This window comes from Calidris pugnax, unplaced genomic scaffold, assembly GCF_001431845.1.
Source record: "Calidris pugnax isolate Ruff unplaced genomic scaffold, ASM143184v1 scaffold11, whole genome shotgun sequence".
Classification (NCBI taxonomy): domain Eukaryota; kingdom Metazoa; phylum Chordata; class Aves; order Charadriiformes; family Scolopacidae; genus Calidris; species Calidris pugnax.
Window position 1 is genome coordinate 9616215 of NW_015090803.1, and position 17446 is coordinate 9633660.

The 17446-nt window shown below is 40.1% G+C and overlaps 1 protein-coding gene across 2 annotated transcripts in view; it reads right to left on the reverse strand.

Moving 5' to 3' along the window:
• CREB5 (cAMP responsive element binding protein 5) overlaps nucleotides 1–17348 on the reverse strand; it is a 260711-nt gene extending 243363 nt beyond the window's left edge. Inside the window, exon 1 of one of the 2 annotated variants that reach the window (XM_014937919.1) lies at nucleotides 17304–17348. In XM_014937919.1, coding sequence (XP_014793405.1) covers nucleotides 17304–17306 — 3 coding nt within the window. In that variant the 5' untranslated portion in view covers nucleotides 17307–17348. The remainder of the gene's footprint in view (nucleotides 1–17303) is intronic. The other variant, XM_014937917.1, reaches the window with a different exon arrangement.
• Between the last annotated feature and the right edge of the window lie 98 nt (nucleotides 17349–17446).

Below are 17446 nucleotides of genomic sequence, written 5' to 3' on the forward strand. Positions count from 1 at the left end.
CTCGGTCCTGCCCCGACCCCGCCGCCAGGCACGGGCTGGCAGCAGCCTCTGCTGGTGAAGCGGGGTTATCCAGCACTAAAAAAAAAAGCCTAAACAACAACAAAAAAGCACGCTCGGGAGGGCGAGGGAAGTATTTTGTTTCCGAGGGCTACGGTTTTCCTCCTCCCGACTCGTTAAGAAGAGAGCGCTAGGACTTTCTCTAAGTTTTCAAACTTCTCATCTCGAAAGAACTCCAAAAAAAAGTGAACGGTAGCAAAAAAAAAAAAAAAAAAACTTCTCATCTCGAAAAAACTCCATAAAAACAGTGAACGGTAGCAAAAAAAAAAAAAAAACCAACACCACCCACACACTACGTTTAGTGAAGTGCAGGCAGATGCACACAGCCTGCAATCACTCTTAAAAAGCCTAGATAGTAAAGACAACAAACCCAGATTTTACTGGATAGGCTGCCACAAATCACAATGTATCCATACTAATTTATTTAATTATTTTTAACACACACGATATAACCAAGAAAAAGAGCCCTCACAGAGAGGAAGAGAAGACACAGTCACGCTGCCTTGAGGCAGAAAACAGCACTCGAGCACAGAAGAAGTTGCTGGAAAGTAAACCCAATCCCTAACACCAACATATCTGCTGCCTTAATTTGCTGGTAAAAGAGTTGCTGAGTGAGGATCATTTTCCAATTGATGTGATGAGTATAAACAATTTTAGCCTTCATTACCCACTATGTTTAGTTTGCCATGAGAGTATTTTTCCAAGCCTTTGGAAATACAGAAGTTACAAGCATCTTAGAGCAGAGGCCCAGCGCAACAGAGACAATCTGATTTAATACCGTACCAATTTACTGCAAGATTTTTTTTATCCAGCTGGCACAGAAGAATCACCTAACCTGAATCACTTATTCCATAAGAAATCATAATCACTACACAACCTGATAAAAAGAACGCTAAAAAAGTAAGAGCATTTAATCATCTTGAAAGTAAATTTGTTCTAATAGACAAGAAGTTGAAGTATAAACAACAGTATTATATTGTAAATAGTGTAACAATGTTTACAGCCAGAAAAGAACTTGTCTTTTGACACAAAACACCTTCACTGACTTACAGATTCCTCTGAACTCGCATTTCCCCTTCGCTTTGAAATTAAAGCCAATGTTGGTTTGGAGTCCTCTGTTCTTCTACCTTATCTTATGGCAAATGAACCTTATCCTGGAGATGTGGGAGGGGCTGAGAACATCATTGATTGGGCAATAACGCATTTCACACTTGCGCCCCTCTTCCAATTCACCTGGGGCTGTTGCCTCCAAATTTTTTTTTTTCAGCAGCCTTAAGAGACTCAGCCCAGGAGGCCACTAGAAAACACTGCTTTAGAAGCAAAGGGTTTTTCTCCTCATGAGCACGGCCTGTCAGAAAGGAAAATCCCATCTTCCAGTCTAGGTCCAGCTCACAGGGAAGGAACATTCACCCACCTACCCCCACTGAATACCTCCGGAAACCTGCAAACACCCCTTCTGCTCTGCTAAACTGGTGCTTCCTGTTAGCACACCATGTTCAGGCATAATTTTGATGACCCCAGATTTGGGGGAATTCCCTGATATACGTGCTGCAGCTTGTGCTCACGCAGGGAGCCCAAGCAGAGACCACTTAGCGAGAAGCTCACAGGAAAAGGCAGGGCAGGGGACTTGCCTTCACCCCATGAAGCACATACCTGCAATGGCAGTTCAGATGTGTCCTCCTGGGCAGGGGTCAAATGAGTGGCAAGAGCTAACACAGCCTAAACTCCTGATGAAGAGACTCACCTGCCAGCAGGTCCCAGGTTTTTGCTCCAGCTGATGTGAATTAAGCTCGTGGTCAACAACCACTTGAAAAAAACCACACCCACCCTGACGAGCGAGCTCCCAGCTGGGCCAAGCAGGTCTCTTGTTTTCAAGTTTGAAGCAAAACTTACAATAAAAGCAACGAGTTTGGACAGAAAGTCCTGTAGCTGCTTTATTTTTTGGTCTTGTCATAGGTATGTGCGGAGGTGAGGTGGTGAGCTGTGAGTTTCTCAACTGCTAACAGATTTGTAGCTGTAATTTCATCTGCATAAAGTTGGCTATCACACAAATAACTTGTACAAAATCTAAAATGCATTTAAACTGAAGTGAATTCTCCCAACCAGGCTATGCACAAACAAAAGTTAACAGTCAAGAGAATTCATCTTCTTGGTTACCACACCCACAAGGATTCATTGGGCCTTTTTTTTTTCCCCTTTCTTTTTTTTTTTTAATTCCTCTAAACTTCTTTGACCTTTACCTACTACTCCAATTACTCATTCTCCCTTTATTTACAGCTTCACAGTCTTCTACACTTAATAAGAGGTTAGGTAGTTCAGCAGACAGACTTTCCAGCCACCAGAATTGGGGCTGGACGCAAAGCTGGGTGCCACCTAGAACTTGGCTAAGGGAACTGCCAACTGCAGGAGTTGTTTGCCCATCGTGCAGAGCCTTCTTTCTCATCTGAGGCAAACTGTAAAAACCCTGCAAACCTGCCTTATGGCATCAATGCAACTAGGATGGGACATACACTGTTTCTAACATTGCTAGTATTTTAAAACCTTGAGTAAAAGGAAGCTTGAAAACAGATGTGAAGAGAGAAAGAGATGGTATTACCCTGTTTTTCCCCACACTACAGGCTCTGTATCTTTTTTTTTTTGCAATTGTACGTGGAATTCCCCTTTAAGACAGTGCAAGGTTTTACACCGATGAGCAGTAGGGCTTTTGTGGCTGGTTTGGGGGAAAAATAATACAAAGAAGCACGTATACAAACATCTCTGAGAGAATGTAAATCAGATGTTATTCACCAGCTGTGAGTTACTGTATCACAGTCAAAACAGGATAGAGGTTGGAAAGTAATTCCTTTCTCTTCTGGTAGCACCTTACTTCTGTGGCTGGAATTTAAAATGTACAAAACCTAATACTAGGATCGTTGTAACAAAGCTGTATTAAGGCCTAGGTTTACTGTAAAAGGTCAACAGTTTCTAGCAGGGATGGATTCCACCTGCAAATGCCGACTTCATGGCTTTTCTCAGAGCCTCCACAGAACCCAAAGGTTTTGAGAGAGAAGCAGATTTTACCCCGCTGTTGGCCTGACCCTGGCCCTACCCCATTTCCTGCCTCTGAAGCCCCCACTAGAGAGTCTTCATCCTTCTCACTCCAAAAATGGACTAGAAAACTGATTCCCAGCTTTTCCACCCCTCTATTTATCTCTCTCCTGCATGTTGATACATCCAGTCACCCGGTCTTGTTCTCTAGGGTTCAGTCTCAAAGAAACATTCTGCAAACACTTGCTCATCTGAGCAAGGACAGGGCCCTTACTTGGCCCACAGGATACAGCTTTTAATTTTAACACTGAAATAGGAGGTGAATTCGCTTGGTAAATGTCCAGCTACAGAGTTTGAACTGAAAAGGGAGGTGCAAATAAAATATATTAATAAATTAAAATTAAAACTAAAATTAAAAATAAAAGTAAGAACACCTCCAAAAAAATAATCAAAAAGGACTTGTCTGCATGCTGAAAAATAAAGAGTGAGCATGGCAAAAATATGCTGAGACACTCCTGTATGTAAGTTCTTGGTGAACGAATTTTTGGAGGTTGCTGACATGGGAAACAAACAGAACATTGGGAATCATTAACACAACACGGAATCCTCTTTTTCGTCTAGCAGAGACTTGGTTTGCCTTAGCAGTATATATTTTAACCTCTATGTGATCATACTAGAAAAAAAATTACTTCTCTTCATTTTTCATTTTCTCATTTAAAGCAAAAACAGGCAATATACATTTCACATTAAACCCTGCTCTCCCTATATACCTTTAAATATTCTCAAGACAGTTATCGTGCCTAATTCCTGCGAAAGGCTCAGCCCCAGCTGCCCATGCCATACACATACGGTAGTCATGTGGCAATCAGTTGCCATTAGGTAAATCAAATTTAAATTCTATCCCAAGATAGATCACTTCAATCACGGGCTGCATGTGGTTAATTGATAGGCTCTGGACAAGAAGTGTAAGCTACGTTAGCAACAAGTTAGCCGGGGTTTCAGTGTTTAGGGGTGAGAGGAAAAATCCTTATGACTTATCGTTAAGCCTCAGATTGTGGGATTTTTTTCTCCTGTGCTATAGCTATTTGCATCTGAAAGGTATACAGCAGTTTTCGTAGGTTCTACGTGTACAGAAATCACAAAGGAGAAAGCTGTGGTAACTGATAGAACCAGACTAAAAAAATCATCTTTCATTGACAAAACCCCGTCTGGGGTATTTCAAAGCTCCCTAGAAAGATTTTTTCATTCATTTTCAGAGGATGCATACAGATAACTTGACTAGATTTTTTTTTTTTAATTGCATTTTAGATACCTCTGGGATCTGTCTAAACTCTCCTGTAAAATTTCTCAGCTTTTTAATTAATTTGGGAGAAAATATGTTTTATTTAATTTCTAAGATTTTGTATGTCAGCCAAAAGGATCTTGTAGTTACTCTCTTGACAAAGTGAGATTTTGCAATCTGTTTTTTCAAATCAGAAAGAGGTAGCTTTTGCATCTTAATTTGGTTAAAGAAATAGACGACACCAACTCTCATTTAGAAGATCCTGAACTCTGACAGGAGGGGTAACTAAATTACCAATTCAATTCTTGCAGCAGCAGAAGTCATTAGCATTGGTCATGAAGCTCAATTACACGGATCATACGAAAACTAACAGCCTGAAAACCTGTTACCCTTGAAGCTGACAGCAAAAATCTCACAGATTCCAGTGGCTACATCAGTAGGCTACAACCTTGACAGAGAAACAACCTGGATCTTTCTGATGCACCCAGTAACCACTTTCCCAAGGATGTATGTTATCTACGTAGGGTCATATCCAGTCATAAATGTATTTTCTGTGCACTTTGGTGGAGGCTTCTGAACTGATTCGCAGACGGTGCCGCCAGAAGAGATGGACAAGCCACCAAGAGACTCTACAGCAGTCTTCTAATAATGCCTGCCTTTTACAGAGCCTGACCTCTTTTCACCTTGTTAAAAGCAGTAAGTAGTAAGTAATAGATCTTGTCAAAGGTTACTCTGTAGAATAACCTCTGGAGATATTAGATAGAGGTGTCCAGAGAAATACCACAAAAAGGTGCTGACAAGGAAACCAAGGGGATTATGATTAGGAAGTGTGAATAAGCTAAGGTTTCAAACATACTCACATTTTGGTTGGAATTGCTGAAGTACAGGAAGGAAATGTTCTACATACCACCAAGCCACCAAAAAACACACTTGAAAAGACAAGTTAAAGAGCCATCACATGGAGATTAAATACTCCACATGATTTAAGAAAAGCTGCAAGAAATGCAATTCCACACTCAACTAGAATAAGCAAGAATTTCTTCCTCTCCAAAACCCAGTATGTCTCATGATAAAAATTGAGAAACTAGGCGAACAAAAAATCTGTACCGATAAAACGTTAATTGTTCCTTTAGCTCCCTTTTAATACATCATCAAATATTCAAATTAATCTAACCTTTTATCAGAACTTCCATCACATAATTCCCAATAATAGGTTTCCATTTGAGACAGCCACATTTCCCCTAAAGAAAAAATAAATAAGACCCTAAAAACCTAAGCCAGTAGCATAACCAAGAAAGACTATTTCTCCATTCACTCTAATTCTGAATTTAACAATTACGCAATGATTTAATTGATAAAAATTCCAAGATATTTCTGACAGCGTTCTTGGAGAACAGCCTCTACTAAATTTATTCTCAGTGAAGTTGCCATACAAAGACTTGGTTTCTTTCAGCCAATTTTTTCTGATCCCATCACTTGATTAAGCCAATTTTGCATTTCCCTCCAGGGAAGGCAATCATCTTCTGTCCCAGTCAGATCAAACCAGATCAGACCAAGCCTTGGGAAATATTCGGGAGATCTGGCCAACAAAAGGCCTCTAACCCAGCTGCATGAAGTTTTCAACCAACATCGCTTTCCAGGAGCTTGCCCCTATCGTACAGAGTTATATTGTGCAGACAAGAAAGGTAAAGAGACCCAAGCCCCCTAAAATGAGAGCAGACAAATATAGATAAATATAAAACTGTTTGCATCAGCCTGGAAGACTATCCAGCACCAAAACCAACAAAAAAAAATCATCTCTGAAAGATTTAGTGCCTTGTCTCTTCCTTAAGTCAATTTTCAAAGGAGATGTATCTCATTTTGAAAAAATGCTGAAATCAAGTATTTTGACTTTTTCACATATTTTCCTCCCCTTTCATTTTGGCTGAAGCCAGTCACAAAATTGGAGCTGTAACTGTGAACGCTTTCAGGCCTCTGCGTTTTTCAGTGAACTTCTTCACGTGAAAGTCTTTGGTGAATATTCTTTTTTCCTCAAAAAAAAAAACCTCACCAGCCCGTCTGTACAGGCCAGATGATCTCCTGTCCAACACTGCTGCTCACGGGATGCCCACCTTACCCCTGGTAATTGCTGCTTGATTTAACTCAGGATCGGACGGGGCTGCAGGGAAACCCTGTGGCCCAACTGTCTTCTCTGCACAACGGCAAGGAAATCCCCTCTGTGCTAAATATGGGGCTTGGCAAGAGACAAGAAGCTCTGTCAGGACCTTGCCACTTTAGAGGCCATCTCACACACACCATACTTGAAAGCACAGGCGGCTCTAAGCAGAGGTGGTCATTAGATTGAGAAATAACCAGTGTTTTAATGCAGCCACCAAAAGGATGAAGCTTTCTTTGGCGTGTATTTTGAAGATGGCTATTAGGAAAGTACTGGATATATGAGGGAAATGCTATCCACAGAAATATAAAAGGGTAAAAAGTACCACTTTCTGCATTTTCATTGCACTCTCACAAGCAGCCATTAATAAAGCCTGTTATTTCCATAGCACTGAGTTTTTGCTTTTGCCTTTTTCTCCCTCAGCAATAGGCTACATAGTTTATTGCTCTGTATCACTTACTATGTACACAAGAGCCTCTCCACACAAACCAGTTTGCCTGATTGCAGCCTTGGTTTTGCTCTTAAAATCCTGCAACATCAGAACTACAAACAATCGAACTTTTACCAAATAACTTTCTCCAGGTGTTACCTGCCCACTTCAGGTGCTACACAGCAGTAAAACCTCTGCAAATGTAGACATGGGCATTCTCCTGTCACAGATTAGTATTTTTTTTTCTAAGCACTGGAGCCAAGTAAGAGATTTGGTTGAAATCTTTCCTGGACTTTCTGAATGCACTCGAACCCTGGTGGCTGGCAATTTTATTAGTGGGGAAAGGCATAAGGTGGCTTCCACTGCCACATTCGCACCCGCCACGCAGTGTGTGTCCCCACACCGTGCAACATGGCCACGCTCCTCAGCAGCACTCCCAACACCACATCTTCCCCTCTTTAAAGGAGGGTGTTTCCTCAAAAGAAGAGATACAGCAAGGACCTCATCGTACGCAGCACGCCAAACCAACACTTCGCTGCAAGGCATCCTCATTTAAGCTATCTGAAACCAACATAGCAAATTCAAATTAAAAACTAATAATAATCTATGTTTATGACTAGCTTGATAAGACAGTCATCATCATATCTCCTATTGTCTTCATTATAAATTAATTTAGCATTCATTACAACGCCTAAAATATTTTTCCTAAGCTTATTCTGTCCCTAAAAACTTTCAGTCTGCTGAAAAGCATTTGGCTGACAGCGCACTGACTAAAAACTCTGAAATGAAAACTGGAAGACTGACAGCCTAGAAATAGGCTGTCCTAATATTTTGGAACACCAGTTTTTTGGCAAGAAAAATTGTATAGAATCAGACATCACGCAAGAGAGAAAATACAAGACATAGCATCCTAACTGCTACAGAGGGAGCAATGTTTTCAAAGTGTTTCCTCGTGTATCCTGCAAACTCCACTCAATTTAGATAATCCACTAAGAGGTACAAGCATAAGGCCACAGTATAGCAGTAAAATAAACTATCTGGAACCCCTAAATTTTAGGATATTATTAAGCTGATTGACTCAACTGGGATTCATTGGCTTTAACCATTTATGTTAAAAAGAACCCATCATGGTTTTTCACTGTGGAACAAAAAAAAAGGGGGCAGATGGCACACACATCGTTTGACAGCTTATTTTTTACAGCAACTATTTGACTATATACGTAGCTGCATTCATTAGTCCCAAAGCTTTTTAATTTAACACAGGGGAATATAAAATCCTTCTTGATAGCATTAAAGATCACTTTCAGTGGAATAAAATGGGAAGCTGCGTCCTTATTTTATGTAATGTAACAGAGACCAGAAATGTTTTTCTCTGAAGCAGAGTTTTTGTACCATTAAGGTATGTACCGAATATCAGCTCTTATTATTGCCCTTCGTGTTGAAGGACTCCTTGAAGGCCACAGAATTAGAGCACGTACTTTTTTAGCTCTCTATTGAAGAGATGGAGGGTATCTCGATCTTTAACAAAGAGAGCTTTTCTCCCAAGAACTTGCTAGGAGTTTGAATTAATGAGGAATTAAGTTTCATCTCAGCAGTTTTACTAAACTTTGGAGAAAAAGGACACAATGCCACTAGTCCCCGAGTGCCCTCAACGCCCATTGACTTCAATGGGGATTGAGACAGGTCCTCCTTTTAGTTGACACAGCACCTCGCAGAATTACATCCAATCCCCTTCCCCACCTCCAAAGAATGTCTTTTTCCCACTAGCCGCCTGATTTTTATTTTGCTTTGACCAGAGATGAAATTAATGTGGATATTTTGGTGCTGACAACCCCTCTGTCAAATTATATAGTGACTTCTCATGCTAGAACTTGTTTGTTTTCACACCATCATCACTGATGATCTCAGCACAGCAGCACTCCGAGAATAATGGTTTAGTCAAACGCAAAGCCAGCAGAAGGAACATAAGACAATGTGTGCTTATATAGGGCCTACATAAATAGTGCTTTTTAAAAATGTTTGGCAATGAAATAATAGTTGTGCATTTGTTTCATTTTCTTTTTTTATAAATTAACCTCTGGATCGTTAAAGCTCCAGAGAACCCTTCCACACCAGTCAGTTACAAGACCTAAAACTTTTCCTTTATGCAGAAGTTGCCCGTTGTGTGACATTCATAAACAACTGTGGGCTGTACCCTCACTCCACACAGTTTCAGAGAAGTCAATGGATTTATACCAGTTTCAAAAGTTACAGAGCTGACCCCACATATCCTGGGTCAAATTAAGAAAATTGGAAACAAGTGTACCTGATTAGGGCTGAGGGAGGTGGGGTTCGTACACTGGACACTGTCTATTTACCACTCTTTACAACGTTTTTCTTACTCAAAATTCCCTGTTGAATGCTGTTAAAAAAAAATAAAAATGAGAGTAGCTCAGGCAGTGATAAGATTTTTCCAAATTTCTGAAAGACTTTGTCTGCTCTCACTTGCAGGTCAGTCTGGAAACTGTGCAGGACGCTCAAGTGGCTTGGGCCTTGCTTTCCAGTGCTGCAAACAAATAGTTCAATTTATTAAAACTGAAGGGCTACTCTGCTTTCCCCCTTCTTTCCCCCTCCATCTCTCTTTTTGTTTGGTTTTTTTTTTTCCAAAAATGAAAGAAAAAACCCACCCACCCTACAAAAATCCACAAATAGAACATAACTGAAGTCTAAGGCCTTCCTCCTGATTCACAACAGCGTTGCTGAGGGTGAAAATGCACATCGTATTTAGGAGCAGGATCAAATCCTGCCACGTTTAACTCAAAATCGGGGTGGGCTTTTCGGTTATGTCGAGCAAGCCTGAGGCCAGAGCGGTGACTGTCACAGCCAAAGAGACACAGACAGATAGATGATGGAGAGTGCAGACTGCGCACCCACACATAAAGCGCATGAGAGGAAGGAGACTGCACGGAAGGAATATTAATTGAGCACAAAATAAGTATTCTCAATATCCCCCCTGCCCCCTTAAAAGTAGTCACAAGACGAGGAGAGCTGCAAACATGTTCATCTTGGGGAAACAGCCGTCCTTAACGTGACATGTCAGGCTATTACTTTAATAATGGGATTTGCACAGCACACAACGGACGGGCTACGTTCAGAATAGACCCCGTGAATCTAATTTTCGTCTCAATGAGTGTTACAGCAGTCGGTAACTCCACAGCTTTCAATAGATTTGTATCGGGGTGAGTGGAGAATTAGGCTCTACTATGATATTTTTTAAATCCACAAGAATGTAATTCTCCTTACCCAGTCATAAAACCCAGGGCTCTTTTGATCCTTTCTACTTTCATAGAAGGTTATTTAGAGAAACTTGTCTTTTAAAGATTCACATCAAAATAGTTAAATTTCTGCTTTCTCTCACTTTTTGTTATAATTACTCAAATTTAACCTATTTTCATGCTTGAGTCCATGTGCCTCTTTATTTGTGCTGAAGAATGAAAGAGCAGTATGAGAATTGTAGAAAGTGGTTTAGTTTTTACATCATTCATTTTTACCCCCCTGTCTTTTTAAAATACTTTTCCATTGCACAGCCAGTAAAAAAACGTCCACTGATCTTATTTAACAGGTGTAATGTAACCTTTAAGTCCTACACAGATACAGTTAAGGATATGGAAGCGAGGAAAGAAGGAAAATTCCTTAACTTGTTTTTAACTACGGTATCTTCTTTTCCCTCATTTTGCACACTCTCTGGGAAATGATGGAAGTCTCTACAGATGTTGATCTCTTCAACCTTAAAACAAACATGTGCAAATGCCCCCCCCCCCCCACCCCTCTAAGACCCACCAAAGGGAGTTACAGGTGTAATGTAACCTTTAAGTCCTACACAGATACAGTTAAGGATATGGAAGCGAGGAAAGAAGGAAAATTCCTTAACTTGTTTTTAACTACGGTATCTTCTTTTCCCTCATTTTGCACACTCTCTGGGAAATGATGGAAGTCTCTACAGATGTTGATCTCTTCAACCTTAAAACAAACATGTGCAAATGCCCCCCCCCCCAACCCTATTAGCACCAGCAAAAGGAGTTGTTTGGTTGTTTTTTTAAGTCACAAAAATAGGAAGTTGATGTGGTGGTTGAAATCCTCACAAAACATAACAAAAATTTCTTCCTAACACATTCAGTCAGTATTGAAGCTAAACAGTAGTTAGTAAAAGATATTCCTGAACAAAGCAATCAATTATCTTTTTCCTACTCCATTACTCAGCTTTTAGTTTCTTCAGGTTGTAGTTTACTACCATCCCAAGAAAAGCAGCTTTCTATAAGCGAGGTATTGGCATGCCCAAATTTCTAATACAGACAGTGCTCGTTTCTGGACCAGCACAATTCCAGGCTCTTTGCCATCACACACTCAGGTCACCTTTGGAGTTCCTGCTGGGCTCCTAAAAATATTTAGTGACAAACTCATTCACTGACTTGACCAGAACCAAAAGCAGGCCCGGATTAAACCAACCAGCTAAAATCATTTCTGAGTAACCTACGGAGTTATGAATTCACAATTTGAAGTTCCTCACCTAGTAAAGAACTATTGCTATTAAATATAACTTTTTTAAAAAAATTAAATAAGAAGTATGTTTGGACTGGAAATGATGGCAGACTAGTTCACACATAACTGAATTATTGGCAGCTGGTTTGCAGCATCAATGCACAGAGTGACCCGTTAATATCATCATCCATGTCTTGGAGCACCCGGCTGCTTCCTTAGACAGAATACTACTCTACAGGTAATTACCACACCAACTCAGCACTCCAGAACTGAAAGATTTAAAGCACAAGAAAGAAAAAAATAGAGAGTGCAATATGGTAATGTCTCCATGTAGTGCTGACTGTTGTAGACGCTCCATAGAACACATCCTAAACCCAATCTCAGATTCCTTTTATTGTGCTACAGAGCCCCCTGTGTTGAGCATTACACATGAACTAGCATTACTTACATTTGGCCAGAAGAAAACACAAAACAAAACAAAACAGATGTTAAATCTAGGAACCACTAGTCCAGGTTAATTTCCCACATGAGCCAAATTAATTTCTGAGTACTTGCAAACAGCTCAGAAAAAAAAGCTGGCTATGAACAACACTGCCTCACATGTAATGAAAGAGTAACTGAAGGCACAAGCCCACAAAGTAAAAACTTAAAAGGGCCACTTCTTCCTCTAAATGGGAAAAAGATCAGCCTAATTGAATAAATTCCTCTGATAACTCTTGTATTAAATTTAGGGAGTGTGTTCGAGAATGACCAGTTTAAGCTCAATACATCCCTGGACAGAAAACTTCAAAACGTAGAAATATACTGAGATTGGGACCAAGAACTTCAGCAGCATCAAAATGTTCACTCAACAGTGGCACCCAAAGACAAGGCCCTCAAGAAGGAAAGAAATTGAGATGAGAGCAAAGAAAGCCATTTGAGAAAATACTGCTCAGGTTAAAAAAAAAAAAAAAAAAAAGGGATAGAAACTATTTGTAGAGTTTATGTGAGACAGAAGGCTGCGGGTGAGATCAAACCATGCCCCGTTCCTGAGCTAACAGAGGTCTCGGTACCCTAGTAAGAGTAACAAAAACATTCAGAGCCAAAGAAAAGCAGAATCGGCTCCTGATGCTGGCAAAGGTAATAGAGGATTTGTAGTATTTTCCCCCAATTAAATTCAAATCTCGTTCCTCCTGGCTTCTTCTAAAGACGTTGCCCTTTTTTTAATCACCCGCTGAGTAGAGCTCTCAGGCCAAGCGGGGCTGCACCCCACACCTCCAAGTCCCCTTACGTGGACGGGTGACACGACAGTGACATGAGGCATCTCAAAGGACGAGATCCTTAAAACCGCACACCTAGACAAACACTGCTGGTGACAAAGTTTCGAGGCATTTATTTTGAAGTTGTGTGCAGGACTGACTTCTTGAACAAATTCTCGAAAAATATAGGACGGAAACAAGAACCAAAAGCAAAACATCTTTTAAGCTAAGGAAATTGTCGTAAGCTTTCAATGTTTTACTTTGAAAACCCTACAGCCTTGAGCAAAATCCTTGGAAAATCTCTTCGTGTTTATAAAATAGCATTTGATATCACCATCTAGAAGCCTACAAACCAGCGCAACCAACCCTTTCTAAACTCTCTAAGGGCAAATAACAGCTGCATTTCCCATGTGATGGCTAATGAAAAAATTGCTGACTCTCACTATTTTTAATTACAGAGTAAAATAACACCTCGGTGAAAAATAGTAGGCATACTATTATTTTAAAGTGCCAGGGTTGCCCCTTCAGCCTGAGTCATAATAGGAGCAAATGATCAATGCACAAACCAGCAGAACAGCTCCTTGGATGCAACCAGACCCAACAGCTTATCTGCTTGAAAAGTCTTTTTTCCTCATCACTGCAATAATTATTTTATGTATGTTATGTTGTGCTTGTTATGTACTCCTGAGACAATTCAAATCACTTACTTGATTATATGTATAATTCCAAAAAAAAGTATTTCCATAACAGCATTTTGTTTTCACATGTCAAGTCTCCAAAAGCTAATTTCTGTACTTACTGCTGTAATAGAGCTAATGTACAAATACAGCATGATAAGATACTGTCTGAGATCACCGTTTTGCCAGTGTCAGAGAATACGACACCTTAAAAATGGTCAATTGGCACAGTAACATAAGTTTTGGTAAGAGGCAAAAGTGTTTTCATAGTTCTTACTCCAAACTGTTGCTTTAAATTTATGATCAACTTTGATCATTTCTCAAGGCAGAAAAATGAAAAAGTCCGAAAAATACTATTTTAGGGCTAGAGCCCTAAAAGCCCTAGAGCATTATAATTTGCAGTGGAGAATATATCCTTTACCTAGAAATAAAGGGGGGTTTTCAGGGGTTAAACAGCATGCAGCATGGGGAGAGGGAGAGGACAAATCAACAGAAATTGTTTTGAGATAGGTCAGAGTGGCAGCTGCCTGATCGGCCCCACCACTAGTCCTTACGACTGACAGAATCTCAAAGCACTTTAAATATTTCCACTAGGACCCACGAGTATTCATTGCACTGAGAGTTTATACAGGAAAGATTAAGCCAAATAAGCTATCTTAATTACATATGTCTACCTATTAATTTGGTTAGTATGAGACAACCAAAACTAAATTAAAGCAAAGGAATCACCTGGACCTACGAAGCAGAACTGAAAGACCTGTTGCTTTATACATGAATCCCTGTTTCCAGCAACTGCATCTATTGAGTAGAGTTTTCCTGTAACGAGTTACAAAAAAAATCAGCATTTGCGGGCCTGGAGAAAAAATACCATTTTGTTCCAATCATAAATAATATGGTCCTTAATAATAATAATAATTAAAAAAAAAAAATTAAAAAAATGTAGAAATAGGTTTGCTCTTCTTTTATTGCAAAATCTTGTTCAGAAATAATTTTCTCATAAAAAAGGGTTTATAGAAAAGATGGTCACTGGAATTAAAATGAAGCTTGAAAGATGGTTAATAATACATAGACATAAGTGTAAGTCCTCAAAGCAACAGGTTTATAGAAAATCCAGAAAGTTAACTAACGGCAGGGATTGGCGACACAGGATGTCAAAGATTAGAGGAAAAGTCTTTGATTAAATAAATTGTTTTAAAAGCACCAACAGCCTTGCAAGAACTCTTCTAAGATCCTCGTGCCTTGATTAGGGGCGCAGAGGCAGGTTTTTAAAGGGGGCCAACATGCAGCCAGGTTAATAACCAAGTTTCAAATCACTCTGCAACATTGAACTAAGCTCACAGAGGTTCTGCCTCCACACAGCTGAAGGGTTCAGCAGGTAAAAGCTGCCTTCAGAAGGCACTGCCTCTCGCTCATCAACTGCGGAGCGAACTCCAGCTCCCACTGAAACAACCTTTTCCAGAAGACTCCTCTGCAGGGCACGGGATAAACGTAAGCGATTGCAGCGCGTTTTAGGATCTCAAAGTGAGGAAGTGAGCATCAAATTAAAAAGTGCCTATTACACTTTATCTGGGAAAGTCATTCTGATAAATGGTGATGTAAATAAAATGACATGTACAATCTCGCTTCTATCTTTTCTTTTAATCTATATACACGGTTTCCTTCCCTTTACATTCCCCGGGTTAAATTAGCAGAGGTAGAGTTCGATAAATTGAAGCTGAAATACTAATGGGAATTTTGGTGAGGGGGAAAGGGTTCTGACTGTTCTAACAGTGTAGAGTTTTTAAAATACTGCAATTTTAACTCCTGGAAGAGTGCCATCCAATATTCAAGAGTGGCAGACAGAGCTTATTGCCTTTTTTATATGCTATTACAAAACTTTTTGATTTTAAGCATTAGTCTGACTACTCCTAACAGTCTCCAATTAAAGATGTAACAATAGGAGACCACAGCAGCTTCTGTTTCATGCCGTAAGTTCATTATTTCTATTTCCCTTTTCACTCAAGTTTTTCATTTAAAGTTTTGAAACTTTGATGATCTCCACAGATGCAAACAAACAGACATAAATCCCACGTAAGCTAATGGGCCAGCAGAAACATCCCCCAATCTATGGTAGATACCAGTTCTTCACAATCCATGCATGATAAAGAGTAGTAAGAAATCCCTGGTTAGTTATCATAAAAATAGCTTCCTTACCATTTTCTGGAGAGCACAGTCAGGTTCAAGTTGTTTTGTTCAACCACCACGTCAACTGCTTTCCTTTTAGTGACTTTTTTTTTTTAAAAAATAACAAACCAAACAAACAAACAACAAAAAAAAACCCAAACCCACCTCACTTTGCCAGTGATAGCTGGGGGAAAAACTCCTGAGAGCTTTTAGGCTTCAGAAATCAAGGCCATCAGAGCTGTACTTCACTAAAGCAGTAGAAAACAGCTCAGTCAAGAGTTAGTCCCAGGTTGTCGCTATTTGCCCCTTTCTGGGTCTCTCCTTTCTCTCACCGTTTCTTTCGGTAAATGAGACTAATTTTTCCAGTAGCCTTTAACTCACTCGATTAACTGAGGTGGAAAATGTGACTACAAACTCGGAGCACTGTCTAGCCTGCAACCCAGCACAGAATCAACTTTGTTGTAAAGTGCTGAAGGACACCTAGCAAGCTGCTACTTGCTGAGTTCATAACCCAGGACTATATACTTGCAGAGAAGAGGACTGCGCCATCTAGTTAGCTCTGCTCTGCCTCTGGGGAGCGGATCCCTCGGGATGCAGGGCTTTAGCACTTGGGAATGTTCAGTTTCTTAAAGATTCAATTGTTGGGTTGTTGTTTTTTGGTGGCTTTTTTTTTTTTAATAAAATATCACTACTGAGATAATCCACATCTAGTGGATATGGGAAAATTTAGGCTATAATAGCGCAGCGAACTTCCACATCTATCTTTGATTTACAAGATAAAAGCAACTTTTAAATTAAAGAGCCTTTCTGCTAATAGAGCTTATTATGCCAGAGACAGGAATGATTTTCCTAGAAAGTTGTCCCTGTGTGCATGCCCATTATCTTTGCTTTCCCCCTTCCACTAATGAGCATTTATCTAAAGAGCCTGTTAATCCTCTGATGTGTGCTTCTGGTCAGAGGTAACAGTTTGAATAAAACCACTAATCACTTATCACTAATCACTGATCATTAATCACACTTTTCCCTAGTGCTTTGCGACCTGTACAGCTCCCCTTAGGATTAAGGAGTCACAAATAAGGATTTTAGCCTTTTTTTTTTTTTTAATGCAGAATTTCCAGCTTTTGATACGGACAACCTCATTCACCACATGAAAGTTAGAAAACACCGAGCGGGGACTTTCAACACTGCACACTTTTCTACTGAAAATAAGCCATACCCTTATGAAAGTCTACCTTCTTCAGCAAAATCCCCCCCAAATTACGCTACATTTTTGCATTCAGCTCTGACTTTCCAGCTCCCAATTTTCTTTCAGTCCGGTTTCTGGATTATTTCTGCATGGCGGTGTCTTACAAAAAAGTTTTCCTTCACCACTGCTACTTGACGCACTGCTGCTTCTCCAAATGGCCCGACAAGGGGAGGCTGGGGCGAGCCAGCGGGCGAGTATCCCTCTGGAAACTGCAGGGTCTCCAGGAAAGCCCAAGCAAGATGCTTCGCAGTAATTATTACGCTTCCGTTCCAGCTTTAGTTTTCATCTAGCTAAGCACTGTTTCTTACCGATAATATATGGAAATCTTCTAATCTTGCTGCTTATGATAGCCCTAATATCGTTCTGGATTTAAAAAAAAAAAAAAAAAAGAAAAAAGAAAAACCCATATGGACATTTCATTTTCCTTTATTCCTAACCCCATCTTTGAACGACCTCTCTCTTTCCGACTGTAAAGCTTGTATTAAGCCCTGGAGATGAAGGATCACTCACCATGCTTGGACATAAATAATAGAGGAGGCAGAGTTTAGCAAGTATTCCCCTTACACTCCTGAAGCTCTTAGCGTCCTGAAAACTTCGCTGGGGAGAGAGAGACCCCTGTAAGAGAGGACAGCGGCGGGGAAGGGCCGGGGAAG